A 17,110-nucleotide genomic window follows, 5' to 3' on the forward strand; every position below is an offset into this window, starting at 1 on the left:
ACTGCATCAACTTGTAGGTGGTTATCAAGAGCTTCAGAGGTGTATTGCCAGAAAGGAAGTAAATTTGTGACTACTGACTTGCCACTGCAGAAACCATGTTGATTCTGATCGATAAAAGGCTTGAAGAATTCGAAGAGATGTTTGTGCACTGCTGTGTCGAAGAGTTTAGCCAGGCTGTTTTGCAAGGTTATGGGTCTGTAATCGCATACGTCATTTTTATCACCTTTTTTGAAAATAGGAACTATATTTACCTGCTTAAAGTGATTAGGATACTTCCCCAGCCTGAGAGACAGGTTGAAGATCCGCAGTATGAGGGGTTTCAATGTAGTGACAGTCCTTTTCCAAAATAGGCCTGGAATGTTATCTGGGCCTCTAGTATAGTCATTTTTCATGCTTTTTAATGCCGAGTTTAAATCTTCATCAGTGATAAAGAGATTAATGAGGATATCATCTTTAACAGGTGTGAAGTCAGGAAATGAGGCAGGTCTCAATGTATCATTTGTTTGAATTCTAGAAAAGTGTTTGGCAAACTCTTGAGCAATACTGAATTCGTCAGATAAGAGAATTCCATCTGCGTTTCGGAGTTGTAACTTTCTACTGGTTATGTTCTTATGCTTCATGAAATTCCAGAATGGTTTGATATCTCTGTGAGTAAGCAGACTATCCTGAACTGACTCTGTATACATGTTGTAGGAGTTTAATATGAGAGTTTTCACTTCTTTGCGGAGTTGGCTGAATATTTCATAGTATTGACTGTCACCTGTTTGCTTATATTTGTTTCTGTAGAATTCTTTGGATTTAATTTTACGTATTAGGTCACTATTATACCAGTGCGGGTAGGTAGAGCGTGCGGTAAGATGGGATTGAGGAACAATGTCAGATATAACTGAATGGACACAGTTAATCATGTTGTTGGTGAGCACATCGATGTCATCCATAGTGTCAGCGAGCTGCTTGTCTACGTTTCTTAGAGCTAGGTTGAGCAGAGGCCAGTCAGCCTTTCTGAAATTGAATCGAGGAGTACGGGAGCTGCATTTGAAGTTATGAGAAGTCACTGTGATGTCAAAAGTAATTGGTGAATGATCCGAGTGAAATATGGGGTTGTCGGTGTGAACATCTATATGAGTAGAGGAAAATATTAGGTCGAGGTAGGCATTTTCTCTGGTTGGAAAGTTGCAAATTTGTTCCAGACCATAGCTGTGAAGCATATTAAAGAGAGCCCTAGTCTGCAGTGATGGAGAAGAAGATTCTAAATTGGCCATTTGACAGTTAAAGTCACCCAAAACCATTGCTATGTCGGCAGATTGAATTAGTGGGAAGATTGATTCCAGCGAGCTTTCTAAGTACTGGAGGTCTATATTAGTTAAGGGAGGTGGAAAATAAAGCAATACTATTAAAACCTTTAACTTGCCAAGAAATGATTAAGACCTGGGGTTATTGTGCAGTCAGACATGAAATTCTCTAAGCAGTACAGACTGTAAGGAGAGTTCATAGGGGTTTTGTCAGTGATATACAGTAATATTGATGTTGTGCAGCAATATCTCCTCTTGTGCTCTTTACACACTTGGTTAAGAGGTATATAGATTCTAAAACAGTATACTCATTTTTGGACAAAATGCATGAAAAGTTTCTCCAAACTTTTATACATCCTAAAGTTTCTCCAAACTTTTCATGCAGTTTGCTTAAAGATTGGTAACATAGCCAAGATATCATCAGCCAATTTACACTGGTGGAATCCATATTAACTGTGTTAATCAGTTGGAAAGGTTCGAGACAGTAAAAGAGATTGCAGTTCAATACATTTCCATTACTTTTGAAAGATGTGAGTTAACTTCAGTAGACAATAATAGAAGGGAGGGAGGGATTTTGTCACACTTATAAAGATAATTTTCAGACTTTCTTGAATAGCTATTTTGTAATTTTGATTTGTGTAAATTATTAAGTAAATATTTGCAGTTTTTGTTATATCAGAATTCCTTATTTATTATTGCATGTTTTTTAAAAATAAAGTCTACATCTAATGTAACCCAGATGAAACAATTCTTCTTTTCAGGTTCATCCAAAGGTAGCAGATAAACTTAAGCAGTTAATTCAGAAATGGACAGAAATGTTTAAGGATGACCCACAGCTGGGGTAAGTGTGTACCATAATTAGTAAGTGTGTACCATAATGGGTAAGTGTGTACCATTCTATTTTCGTTACATTTATCCATTGATTAACTATTATTTTTATAATTTAATATTTTGAGTTTGAATCATGCACAGTCATTGCACATCATCTCACTTGTGTTTGTAAAATTATTGGATTACGAGATTACAATTTTACTTCTCAAATTTGGTGGTGGTGGGGGGGGAATGCAGAAGAAAATTTTATGAGTTAGTTGAGATCAGATATTTTAATTATATCTAAGAGAATGATTTTTCATTTATTTTTTTTATACATCCTAATACATATTTCTATTTATACTATGGACAGAGGGGGTTAACAACCCAATTGTAATTGAGATTTAGACCTGAATGGCTGTCAGCAGAGCTTATAAGACTGTTGACAGAAAAGAATCGAAATGCATGGGATGAATATAAATTAGCAGGGGACAAAAACGGTAAGTACAAATTAGTTTGCATTGAAGTCACTAAGAGGGTTAGCTAAGGCAGATTATCTGAAATCTTTGCCTGAGAATGCAAAGAAAAGTAGTAAAGAATTTCTTTGCTGCTTTTCTTAGAATTAGAAATAAGAATTTTAGAATAATAAAAGAAATTCAAAGAATTCATTTTCTTATGTTAACATCAGAAGGAAATGGATGAACATATGTGAATTAGTTTTTTGGGATGGGAACATCAGACGTAACCAAATTATAATTGGTGGCTAAATGATTTTTTGATAACTGAAGAAAGTTGAAGAGAAATTGTGAGGGCTGATGGGATATATCCAATTATATTAAGAGAAGCAGCAAAAGAGGTAAGCAAACTTTTAGCCATAATTATGAGAACATCCTTGAATTCATGGGAAGTCCTATGGATTGGAGTTGTCCAGATGTCTCCCCAATTCATGAAGGGAGATCAGTTAGGTGAAGTAAGTAATTACAGACCTATAAGCTTGACTTGAGAGTGGGAGTAATCTACAGAGTAGATGATTGTGAAGAATATGACAAGTCTTTACATGCAAATGGAATGGGCAAGCAAGCATTGAATGTCTTATTGACTGAATTATTCCTCATCATCAGTTTTCCTCCAACTTATTCCAATCAAACTGCCCCAGATTGATTGGAATAAGTGGGAAGAAAACTTATGACGGGGAAAACTTTTTTAAATAAACTAGATGATTATTATTTGTGATTATTAGAATATTCTGGACCTCATCATTACTAATGATTCAGATGACATCACAGGGCTTAAAGTTCAGGAACCATGTATATATAAAGTGCTTTAGCATCGTAATACACAGCCATTTCTGAATAAACAGAAAATTTTTAAGGCGGCATCATTTTAGGTTATATCTCATATTGTGAATACCTTCACAATGAGTTGCTATGATATTGCACTACTTCGAATAAGTAACGCTTCACCTAAGGAGAAGACTGATGTTACTTATTCTCAGATAGGTACCACCACCCAGATGGCACCGTTTCAGGACTATTTGGCCCTTCTTCGGTGAGTGGGTAGGTACCCAAGTGATGCAATGATGGCAAAAACAGTTATGAAGTATAACTCCACAATATGAGAGATGCCTGATGGTGTATGATGTATTTAGACTAAGGCGCATTTAGGGCTAGAGCCTCAAGCTGCAAACAAATTTGGACTATGTATATATAAAGTGCTTTAGCATCATAATACACAGCCATTTCTGAATAAACAGAAAATTTTTAAGGCAGCATCATTTTAGGTTATATCTCATATTGTGAATACCTTCACAACGAGTTGCCATGGTATTGCACTACTTCGAATAAGTAACGCTTCACCTAAGGAGAAGGCTGATGTTACTTATTCTCAGATAGGTACCACCACCACCACCCAGACGGCACCGTTTCAGGACTATTTGGCCTTCTTCGTCTGGGTGGTGGTACCTATCTGAGAATAAGTAACATCAGTCTTCTCCTTAGGTGAAGCGTTACTTATTCGAAGTAGTGCAATATCATGGCAACTCATTGTGAAGGTATTCACAATATGAGATATAACCTAAAATGATGGCACCTTAAAAATTTTCTGTTTATTCAGAAATGGCTGTGTATTATGATGCTAAAGCACTTTATATATACATAGTCCAAATTTGTTCGCAGCTTTGAGGCTCTAGCCCTAAATGCGCCTTAGTTCAGGAACCATTATCAGGAAGTGATCATGCAGTCGTCAGCTGGAAGATGAAGATATTGCAATAGTTAAAGGTAAAGTGCGGGTTTTAACTTCAGAAGAGGGGGCTTTCACAGTTTAAGGTGCTATATGGTATTTGTGAACTGGGCAGATTGCCAAGGATGGCAAATACATTTGAATTATCTATTTGCCATTAAAGAAAAAATTGTCAAAGCCATGAATGCACACCTACCTTTTAAGAAAATATTGCATGAGGAGGATGCCGAAATGGATGATTGCAGTGCTGGCTGGTTAAATAGAGCAGAAAAAGATGGTATGGGACAGTTACAGAGGGATGAAAAGTACTGAAGCTTATAACAGGTATAAAAGTTGATCTGCAATAGTACCACAGATAAGGTCAGGTAGGCCAAGACTGTATATGAAAAAATGTTAATTAAGAGAGCAAAGAATGGGGACAAGGGATTTTTCATGTATGTGAATATAAGGAAGGGAAAAAAAATTAATCAAATCGGACCACTGCCCACTGGGTGTGGGAAAGTCTCAGACAGCCCATCTGATGTGGATGAATTGAACAGATACTTTGCATCTGTCTTTATGATGAAAGATCTTTCATGCAGAGAAGAGGATGTGTGCAAGTGAGGCTGAGCCATATGAAATTAGTGATGTCGTAATCACAGATGATTGTTTATTAGAAAAACTTCTGAGCATAAAGGCAAGTAAGGCTCCTGGAGTTGATGGCATATACCCTGTAGTTTTCAGGGAGAGCACGAGGGAGTGTACTGAACCATTGAGATTAATTATGAGGGCATTTTTGGACTCGGGGGAGAGATCCCTTTGGATTGGAGAAATGCCACTGTATTGCCAATACGTAAAAGCGAATAGGTTCTAGGAGTGAAGTTGGTAACTACAGACCTGTTGGTCTAAATGCAAAGGTTGTTGGTCTGACTTCAATGGTAGGCAAAATCTTAGTGGTGGTGGTGATTATGAGTGCAATCTAGGGACATTTAGCTAGATATGGCTTTCTGAAGGACACACAACATGGCTTTGTTAAGGGTAAATCATAGTTAGCTAACTTATTAGGCTATTTTGAAACAATTGCTCATGAGCTGGATTTAGGGAATAATTCCGATATAATTTATTTGGAAGGGTTATTTTCTTGAAAGGCTCCAATGATGAGCAACTCAAATGGTGAGACTGGCAGGAGGACTACTATATGAGGAAAGACTGATTAATGTGGGCTACAGAGCTTTGCAACTAGGCACCTCAGAGGTGACCTGATTGAGGTTTATAAGGCTCTGAGAGGGATTAGTAAAATTAATAAAAGTGGAATTCTCACTGTTCTAAAGAATTCCAGCACTAGGAGTCATAAATTCAAATTACAGGGCTTGAGGTTTAGATTAGATTGTAGGAAGTTTTCTTTAGTCAGCAAGGTTGTTGATGGCTGGAACAAGTTGCTCTCACAGGTAGTTGAGGCTGACAGTTTGAATAAATTCAAAGGTCAACTGGATACTTACCTATGTGAGGAGGGTAGCATATAATTTGTGTTTTCTTATCTATTTGGATGTGTCTCTTTTTTTTTTTTTTTTTTTTTTTTTGCCAGTTCAGCAAAAAGCCTGTGGCTTCCTTTCACTATATGGTGAATATTATTACTGTTACTTGTGATCCAGGGAAAATAATGGAATCAGTCACTGGTTATAGTTATGCAGGACTATACTGAATGGAATACAGTTACAAAGCAATCATAATGTGGATTTCTTCAGGGGCAATCTTGTCTCACCAATCTGATTTGATAATAAGATTCAGTAAGAAAAGAATTAGGTGGAAAAAATAATTTTGACATCATATACTTTGATTTCAGAAAAGCTTTTGATGCTATTCAGCATGAAAGACTGTACAGTGACTGTGGAATAAGAAAATTGACATACACTCTGGAGAAGACAGAGTGGATGTCAATTTGGCACTGATCTTGGAATAATGTTATTAGTGGAGTCCCCCCCCCAGGGTTCAGTGCTATGCCTATTATTGTTTTCTATATTTATTAATGAAGTTATATCAGGCTTATTGTCTAAGTTTGCAGATGATACAAAGGTTGGCAAAATAGTTAACCACCGTAAGCAGAGTATATTCGGGCATAAAAAAATTAGGCAAGTGTGCTGAGAGGTGTTAATTGAAGTTTAATATTGACCAATGCAAGGTATACTGCATATGGGTAGCAGTAATTCCAGAATAGCATAACATCTGTATGTTACTAACCTTAGGGTAATAGAAAATGAAAAAGGCCTGGGGTTATTGCAAAGTCAGATGGGAAGTTTTCTGAGAAGTGCAGATGGGTTGCATTACAGCTGATCGTTTTTTTTTTTCAGAGATAAATACAGAAATTTTGCCAGCAGGGATAAAGGAAACAATTCTGCTGTATAAGGCAGTGGTTATGCTATATGTTGAGTATTGCATGCAGGTCTAGAAGCCTCATTTTAGGAAGGTTGTGGATATCTTGGAACAAGTGTGGAGAAGAGCAACAAGATTAGCGAGAGAACAAAAGGGTATTCTTTCCAAAAAAAGTTCTGCAAATTGCAGCCGCTGGGGATTAGACATTGAGATTTTATCGAGGTGGCTTTATTTATTATTTTATTATGGCTTTAAATGAATTGAACAAGCTAAATGTTTATGGCATTCTTATTTACTTACTCAGAGAAAGCACACATATGGAGGCATAAATTTTAGTTGAGGAAGGATTGCTGGATAGATGTGTGGAAACCTGTTTTCAGCAGACTTCCATGTGCTGTTTTGGAAGTGGGTAGTTTGCACAAGTTTAAAGAGTTTGACATATTTTTAGTAGAGGGATGGACAGTGGTGTGTGTGTTTTCTGTCCTTTTTTAAGCTTGCACCATTTATTGCTAATATGACTAAAATTTTTCAGACACTTGCACTGCCACGATGCAAGTTTTTGAGTTGTGTGTAGTTCAGATGACTTGCATACACAACTCCAACTCACCTGAACCTGCCGCAGCTACTGTGGTGATGTTATTCAAGGGTGGAAGGCAATAGCTGATACCCGAAAGGAAAAGAAGTCTGAGCATCTCACAAACTGAGAATGTGTTAGAACCAAAGAGGATAGTTTGATGGGGGTGATCATATGGTGTTGAGGACTGTTTAGGCTGGGTTTGGATTTAGTGTTTTGGTGGTAGTGCTTGCCTAGAATTGAGTATCATACAGGCCTGGATTGTGAACAATAACATTGAAAAGTTGCACTCGGCAGCTCAAACCCTAGACCTCATCTCAATTGAACAGAAGTGGAATGAATTGGAGTTCTGGATTAGGCCAAAATGGGTCTCCTTCCAAAATGTATGATTTGATCATCCTTCCTGAAACTGGTTCTGGCAGCTTATTTGCAGGAGGAATGGAGAATTCTGGCTACAGCTGCTATATGTTGGTATAAAGTATGAGGGTTGATAGTCACCAGGAGGGTCCTTTTGTTCCAAAAATATAATAGGGTCACCTATTATATTTTTGGAACAAAAGGACCTTTTTAAATCATATAACCTATTATATCCAAATTAATTTGATTGTATGGTTTAGATGAATTCATTTTCATAATTCAAAAATTTAATCAAAATAATTTCTTTAAACACTTAATGGCTTTTCTCTTCCACAGCCTAATTCCAGCATTTTATTATAAGTTGAAAAGTGAAGGTGTGGAATTTCCTGCTCCAGAACAGGCAAGTGTATTAAACACCTTTAATTACAAAAATATTTTACAATACAACTGAGAGAGAGAGAGAGCGAGCATGGATAATCTGAAATTTATATTTTTGTGTTCTACAATTACTAGAAATATATAATCTGTAATTTTGATTTGTTTTTAAGATTCCTTAAGTGTATTTGAACTAATGTGTCTCTTTGTGTCAGATTGAATTTTTCCATCATCTATGATATCATTATATTCAAAGTACCACTGACTTACTCTAACAAAGTGTCAATACACAGCAGTGCCATGCTGTGATTGACTCACTTATTATTCTTTCTTCTTTACTGTGTTTCTCTTTGGTTTGTTTTGTAACAGTAGTGGTAATGATATCTTCATCATTCATATATTGAAAACCTGATTCATGTGAATCACTTTGCAGCCACTCAAAGATTTCCTTTATTGAAAGTTTCAAAACGTAAACATTTTTCATTGCTTCAGTTATCTTAGTCATCTCACATGCATCTTTATCAGAACCCAAGAAATTTCTTCTACACTTGGAAGAAGTTTTCTTTGTGACATAAAACATTTCATCAATGAAATGACACTAGGACAGAGTCCTATGAGCTATTCTAGCATCTGAACCGTAGCAAGAATGGGCACTGCAAAAACAATTTCATATCAGATTGTACAATTACTTCTAGATCTATTTCTCACTTCACCACTTTGACTGTATTCTTCTGGGATTATACCCTGATTATTATCATTAACCGCTGTGCCCACATTTGTATTATCAGCAGATTTAGACATCAAACTTGAAATACATCAATTTATTAATAATTTATATCAATTCATTAATAAACATCAATTTATCAATTGATGTACCTACATCAATTTATTAATAAACATTAAAAACAGTAAGGGGTGCAATACCTGTGGCACTCCACTCATCACATTAATCCATCTATCAGTATCCATTTATAACCATGCTTTGTCTTCTACAACTCAGCCATCCCCCTAATGTCACGTTGTTCTAATTTTTTACAACAATCATATACACTGTGCTGCCACTTTATTAGGTACACCCCTGCTGTGCACACAAATGGTTTGTCCCACAGCATTGCAAGTCACATGACCACAGTTGTGGATATAAATGCAGCAGAACAACCTTTCTAGTATCAGTATGCATACAAACCGTAGCAAGAATGGGGAAAGGGAGTGATTTAAAGGACTTTGAACGTAGCATGGTAGTAGGTGAAAGACATGCTGGACAAAGCATCTCTGAAACGGCAGTTCTCCCGAACTTTTCATGCATCACAGTTTCAAGGGTGTATCGAGAATGGTGCAACGAACAGAAAACATCCTCTCAACGGCACTCCTGTGGAAGAAAATCACTTGTTGATGAGAGAGGTCAGAGGAGGATGGCTAGAATTGTGCAAGCAAATAGAGGGGCCACAATGTCGCACATCATGTCAGAATACAACCTTGTTGCACAGAACAAAATATCATAATGGACCACTAGTCACACTTTGTCGTGAATGTGCTACAACAGCTGACGGCCACATCATGTACCTTTGTTATCAATGAAGAAAAAGAGAGCCTGCCTCCTGTGGGCACAGCAACATCAGCACTGGACTATTGAGGATTGAAAATAGTTGCATGGTCTGACGAGTCGAAGTTCCTGGTGCATCATTAGCATTAGTAGAGGCATATGATGCAAGAAAGCAAGCTTATGCAGCATCAGCCAAAAAAAAAAAAAAACACTCCCATTTCACCCCTCTGTTCGTTCCAAATACCAGTCCAGCTCAGCCTTAAATTTATTTAGGCTATCAACTTCCACAACAAAAGATGGAAGTCTGTTCCACCAAACAACTACCCGCTGGCTAAAGGCAAACTTCCGCAGATCTATCCTACAACTGTCTTTCCTCAATTTGAATTTATGCCCTCTCAGGTGATTATTTTGAGAAAGAGAAAGAATCTCTTTTGAGCATGCTCAAACCATTCAAGGCTTTATACACCTCAATCAGATCATCTCGCAGGTGCCTAGTCTCCAGTAATCGTAATCTGCAAAACTTAAACTTACTTCGTAAGAGAAACCCTTCGTTCCATTCACTAATCTTGCTGCCTTCTCTTTACTCGTTCCAACAGCTCTACATCCTTCTTAAAATGAGGCCTCCAAACCTGTATACAGTACTCAAGATGTGGCCTGACCATTGCCTTATACAAGGGGATAATCACCTCCTTATCCCTGCTAGAAAAATTCCTGTATATCATTGACACGACTCCATGAGCTACTCTTTCAGACTGTCTGCACTGCTCAGAAAACTTCATATCTGCCTGCACAATTACCCCCAAGTCCTTTTCATTCTCTGCCACTGTCACAGAGTTGATACGTTACTCTGGGGATACTGCTTCCTATATGTAGTACTTTACATTTGTCAATGTTAAACTTCATTTGCCACCTCTCAGCCCATCTGCTCAACTTTTCTAGATGCTGTTGCAGCAGCATACTGTCATTAGTGTCATTAACAACCCTGCCAACCTTTGTATTGTCTGCAAACTTGGACATTAAGCTTGATATACCATCATCAATATCATTTATAAATAGAGAAAACAACAATGGACCCAACACTGAACCCTGAGGGACTCTACTAATAACATTAGTCCATGAAGATCAGTTTCCAATGATTACCACTCTGTCTTCTCCCACTCAACCATCCCTTTATCCATAGCAGCAATTTGTCTCCAATGCTACACTGCTCCAATTTGCATTAGCATTAGCAGAGGCATATGATGCAAGAAAGCAAGCTTATGCAGTCATCCGAACCCCTCCCCCCATTTCATCCCTCCATTCATTCCAAATACCTGTCCAGCTAAGCCTTAAATTTATTTAGGCTATCAACTTCCAAAGCAAAGGATGGAAGTCTGTTCCACCAACCAACTACCTGCTGGCTAAAGGCAAATTTCCGCACATCTATCCTACATCTGTCTTTCCTCAATTTGAATTTATGCCCTCTCAGGTGATTATTCTGAACAAGAGGAAGAATTCCCTCAACATTGAGCATGCTCAAACCATTCAAGGCTTTATACACCTCAATCAGATCACCTCGCAGGTGCCTAGTCTCCAGACACTGTAATTTGCAGCGCCTCTGTAGCCAGGTTGGTAGGAGCAGCAGTGCGTAGCATACGCTTCTTGATTAGATCGGGGTTCAAGCCCGTGACCACCAAATATGGAGGATGCGGAAAGGTCAGGGAATGACCACTGCATATCCCCGGAGCAATATGGCCTTAGTTGCTAATTCTCCTAAAAAAACCAAATAACAAACAACAATTGTAATTTGCAAAACTTAAGGCTTTCTTCGTAAGAGCAACCCTTTGTTCCATTTACTAATCTTTTTGCCCTTCTCTGTACTTGTTCCAACAGCTCTACATCCTTCTTAAAATGAGGCCTTCAGACCTGTATACAGAACTCAAGGTGTGGCCTGAATTGCCTTAAAGAAGGGGATAATCACCTCCTTATCCCTGCTAGAAAAATTCCTGTATATCATTGGCAAGACACCATGAGTTACTCTTGCAGACTGTCTGCACTGCTCAGTAAACTTCATATCTTCCTGCACAATTACCACAGTTCCTTTTCACTCTCTGCCACTGTCAGTGTAATACCACACAGTTGATATGTTACTGCTTCCCATATGCAGTAGTTTACATTTGTCAATGTTAAACTTCAGTTGCCACCTCTCAGCCCATCATATTACTTAGTTCATGTTTTTTATTGTTCAGGTTGCAGTTAGCACCTCTTTAGCATTATTTGTTATATTTGTTATCTTTATTGGTACAGTAGTGGGGCTTGATTATATATGCTAATGATGTGTGGGAACCCAGGTAATCAATTATAAAAGAAATTAATTAGTTTATTCACAGGAAATGTACTTGTACTGCATATACATGTAGTACATGTATATACATATTCCTACAAGAGAAATTATCTATTTATACGTGTATGTAACAATAAAAAAAATAGAGGATAAGACACTTACGGGAAGTACTGTGATATTTGCTTTTTTTTTTTTTTTTTCTGTTGAAACTTAGTAAATATAAAACTGTATATTTATGTTTAGTTTTATATTTACCGAAAAGATCCATACAAAATAGAAAAACAGTGACAATTTACTTAATATCAAGGAAAGCAGTTGCATGAAGAGAAATTCATGCTTTGGTGACACATGGTGTATTTAATTTTTAAATGCAAATAAATATTGTAATCTCTATTCTTCTGGCTTTTATGGCAAACTGACATTCAACTATCCCTTACTAAATAATAACACTATCAAGGCAAGAAAGTTAAATAACATTAAAAAAAAAAAAAAAATGGGAAAAGAAAATGAAAGTTCCCTTACAGATAGATTGTCCATACCTTGCACAGTTGATCAATGTATGGATAATCAAGATTCAACTGTATTTAATTTTTTTATATCAGTAATTTACTTTTTTTTTTTGTATAAATTATTACAATGTTTTTGTTTTGCCTGTTTTCTTCTTTAGCCAGTCAAAGAAGCCCCGCCTATAAATACAGATCCAAATGTGGTCAGCAGTCAGCAAGAAGAGGATGATATAATTAAAGGTAAATTTGACATATTGCCAACTAATATATATAGCATTAATCTTGCTGATGTGAATTGAGAATGTTGATTAATGATCATATTCTTATTTGCTGGTTAATAGGTATGTGTGATTACTTTCAAATAGTATATTTTGTTATATACTGTTTGAAATATAACTTTTATAACTAGCGGTAAGGGCAACTTGTTTCATCAATTAGTGACTCGCTTATTTTTATTTTCATTTTAAATATATGTACATGGTAATATTCACATTATCTTGTTAGGTATGAAGTATGCTTCCCCATATTATAATTACCCATACATCTTGATAGGTAGCTGAAGGATGGGGAATTTATTGAGATGGCTGACCACTATGCCTACGGTGGCAGAAAAGGACCACAGCCCTATTATGAGGTATGTTCAGGTTATGAGGTCTTCACATTGAATATAAAGAAAAATTATATTATTGTGACTGCTAAACTCCTATTGATATTCATTGAGAAATATCAGAATATCAAATGCAATTGAGCAGCAGCCTGGAAAGCAAGGCAATGGGAATTTCCAGGACTGCTGGGAATCATAGTGGAACAAGTAAATACATGGGATGTGTTAGGGTAACTAAGAGTAGAAACAGGTGCATGTATACTTGCATGTACACCAATGCTAGGAGTATAGTTAATAAATTCGATGAGCTTTAAGTGCTAGTCAAGACATCAAAGGCAGATATTGTTGGGATATCAGAGACATGGTGTCACACAGACAGCAGTGCAGAACTGGAATTTGGGGAGTACAATGTGTACAGAAAAGATGGACAGGAAGGGAGGAGGGGTTGTGCTGTTAGTAAGAAATACATAAAATCTAAGGAAGTGCATCCAATTGATATGGGTGGACAATGCAATGTTGAGTCTGTTTGGTGTGACATAAGCACTGGGAAAGGAAAAAATGAGAGTAGGTGTGTGTTATAATCCTAATGAATCTGATGAGTATAATGAGCAATTGTGCAGAGAAATAGTGGGCCAGTAAATTAGAGTGTCTTATAATGGAGGATTTTAATTTCCCAGATATTGACTGGAATTTGTGGGTTGGTCACTCACACACTAGCAAGGCTTTTGTGGATTTATTGGATGATTGTTTTCTATAGCAGCATGTTCGGGAGGCAACTAGAGGGAGTAATACTCTTGATCGGATTATCAGTAATGATTCTTCATGCATCAAGAATCTGCAGATAAAGGAACCACTAGATGGCAGTGATCACAATGTGCTGAAGTTGGATTTACTCAAAGAGGTAACTACTCAAGGGTAAAGGGAAGGGTTTTTGCTTTTGTAACGGTGAAAACAGTGGTCTGAGATAGTATTTAAATTCTATACGGTGGAACCAACTGATGATGTTACCAACAGCAAATTCAAAATGGGAAACATTCAAAGAATTAATCTTGGAAGCTACTAGGCTTTTCATACCAAAAAGAAACATTGTTCAAGATTTAGGCCTAAATGGATATCAGGTGAACTAATTAGATATGTGACAGAGAAGAAAAATGCATGGGATACATATAAATTAACATGTGACAGAGACGCCTATGATAGATATAAGCTGGTCTGTAACCAAGTTACAGATCAGCTTATATCTATCAGGCGAAGGCAGATTATTAAAAATCATTGGCTTATGTAACTTATGTCTTTTCTTATGTAAACTCTAGAAGGAAGGGGATCAATCAGATTGGTCCCCTTGATATGAAAGGTTCAACTGTTGATGATCCTGCTCAGGTAGCTAACAAATTAAATGAATATTTTGCATCAACATTCACATTCACACGAGGAGTTATTTAGGGAGGGGAATGCCAGATGTGTATTTTTTTTTTTTTTTTATGGAAACCCCAAACACGAGAGGTATTAGAACTTATACTACTTAGTACCATGCTTGGGTTGGAAGTTGAGAAGACAAAAGAAGATATTTGTTGACATTGGACTTGAATTTCTGTAGACTGTAATTTTCAGGAAATACGTATGAAGGAAGGTTGTTCCAGAAAACGGCAGTTGAATGAATAAGTGAGGAAGATGAAAAGTTGGTTCTGTGAGTTTGAAGTTGGACAATAAATGGATGTTGGCTGGTGGCAGCACGTGTTCGGACTGTTTTGAAAGAGAGAGCGGGAATTATAGAAGCCAATTCAGAAGAACAGTGCCCATGGAAGTATCTGTAGAAGAGGCATACAGCAGAAACAGTATGTCTATGAGACAGCGAGTGGAGAGAGACTGTTAGAGATGAATCATTAATTAACCTAACTGCCCTCTTCTGAATGGAATCAAGCAGCCTGAGAGAGGTTTTGGGGGCACCACTACAGATGTGGGAACAATATTCCATGGCAGGGCAGATTTATGATTTATACAGAGTGAGCAGCTGTTTGGAAGAAAAGTAACACCGAGAGCGAAAGAGAAAACCAAGTTTTTTAGATGCAGAGGAAGCAATATTGGTAATGTGCTTGTGCCAAGAGAGATTAGAAGTCAGTGTAATCCCCAAAAGAGAGATATCATTTTGCCTAGAAATCAGAGTGTCACTAAAAATAAGCATAGGAGCAGAAGAATCCTTTTTTTTGCAAGATAGAAGACAAGACCGAGTTTTAGAAGGATTGAAATCAACTAAGTTGTCTTTGCCCCACTGGAGAATTACCTGAAGATCGGCATTTAAGGAATTGGTAGCAGATTTTCGAGAAGTTGAAGCTGCTTGAGCAGGACAAGGTTTCTCAAAATGGAAAGTGGAATGCAATGTGCTATCATCGGCAAAACTATGGATAGGATTTCCAGTCAATCGAAGAAATTCATTAATATACAAGAGGAAAAGAGTGGGGGAAAGAACTGAACTTTGGGGGACACCGGCATTAGTGGAGACGTTAGAAGACAGAGAGCCATCTACCATCACCCTCAGTGAGCAATCAGAGAGAAAACTGGATAACCAATTACTAAAAACACTTGGCAAACCATAAGATGGAAGCTTGTTTAGAAGACCTTTACGCCAAACACGATCGAAAGCCTTTGAGATGTTAAGAGCAACTACTTGTGTTTCACCGAACCTTTCCATTGAATTAGTCCATAAATGAGTAACATAAGCCAGAATATCGCCAGTGGATCGACACTGACTGAATCCATACTGGCGATCGTTGATCAGATGGAAGGTTTCTAGGTAGTTTAAGAGTTGACAGTTAATTGATTTCTCCATTACTTTAGAAAGAGTAGAAGTAATTGCAATGGGACGATAATTGAATGGGAGGGATTTGTTGCCCTTTTTAGAAACTGGCTGGATATGAGCAAATTTCCAAGCAGAAGGAAAACACCTTTGGAATAAGAAAGTGAAAAAAGGCGGCAAAGAATAGGAGTAACAAGAGCACATGTTTTGAGAACAAGTGGAGAAATACCATAGCTTTCTTAGCATCAAGATTCGTCAAAATCTTTCTGACATACTTTTGACGGAAAACCACAGGAGGCATTGAATGGAGCGTGTTGGGAGGTGTTTTACCAAGATCATTAATACAAGAGTAGGAAGAAAAATGGGATGCTAGCAGGTCAGCTTTATCCTTGGCTGAAGTGACAACAGAACCATCCTGTTTGGACAGAGATGGGAGCAGAGATGGGCAAAAGTTGCGGCCAATAGCTTTGGCAAGAGACCAGAATGCTCGGCTACCATTAGGGCAAGAAGCAAATTTTCTACTCTTAGCCTGTTCAAACTCTAGTTTGGACTGATTAATAACTGCTTTACAATTGTTGCGAGCTTTGGTGTAGGCAGAAAATGAAACTGAAGAATTAGAAACAAGCCAATTACGATATGCAACATTCTTCTCTTGAACAGCCTTAGCACATTTATTGGAAAACCAAGATTTAGATAAAGGACGAGATTTTAAAGTACAGTGTGAGATAAAGGATTCCATTCCTGCTAGAATAATTTCACTGACACGATCTGATCAAACGTTGACATCAGAACTTTTGAAAAAGTAATCAGACCAAGGAAAAGAAGAAAAGAAGTCTCGCAGGTCATCCCATTTTGCATTCTTGTAATGCCAAACAACACGAGGTTGGGAATAGCCATGAGATAAAGGTTCCATTGGAGAAGAGACAATCACCAAGTTGTGATCTGAAGTGCCTAAAGGACCTCTCACTTCGACCGTGTACTTAGAAGGGTTGTTTGTGAGAAAAAGATCAAGCATATTGGCTGTATGATTAGGATTGTCCGGTATTCTTGTAGGTAAATGAACAATCTGTGCTAGGTCATTAGTAATTGCAAAAGCCTCAGCATCCTGACCTGCTGGGTCGGTGTGACTAGAAAACGGAAGCCAGCTGGAGTTGTGAAGATTAAAATCACCAAGGAAAATTACCTCACTCTTAGGAAAGTTGGACTGGAGAAAGTCAAGTTGCAACGAGAGGAAGTCAAAGAGCTCCAAGTGATTAGTGGAGTTGGGAGAACGGTAGAGACAACAGATGAATTTGACACAATGAGGTAGAGAGATTTTAAGCCAGAGAAGATCAAAGAGAGGAGA

At 37.5% G+C, this 17,110-nt stretch overlaps 1 protein-coding gene across 1 annotated transcript in view; it reads left to right on the forward strand.

Moving 5' to 3' along the window:
* Positions 1 to 17,110, forward strand: part of LOC150077654 (signal transducing adapter molecule 2-like) — a 149,173-nt gene that overhangs the window by 51,433 nt on the left and 80,630 nt on the right. Inside the window, exons 4-6 of the mRNA XM_090385190.1 lie at positions 2,054 to 2,133; positions 7,957 to 8,020; positions 12,529 to 12,607. Coding sequence (XP_090241316.1) covers positions 2,054 to 2,133; positions 7,957 to 8,020; positions 12,529 to 12,607 — 223 coding nt within the window. The remainder of the gene's footprint in view (positions 1 to 2,053; positions 2,134 to 7,956; positions 8,021 to 12,528; positions 12,608 to 17,110) is intronic.

This window comes from Mastigoproctus giganteus, chromosome 11 (genome assembly GCF_048544385.1).
Source record: "Mastigoproctus giganteus isolate SK-2022 chromosome 11, ASM4854438v1, whole genome shotgun sequence".
Taxonomy (NCBI): Eukaryota; Metazoa; Arthropoda; class Arachnida; order Uropygi; family Thelyphonidae; genus Mastigoproctus; species Mastigoproctus giganteus.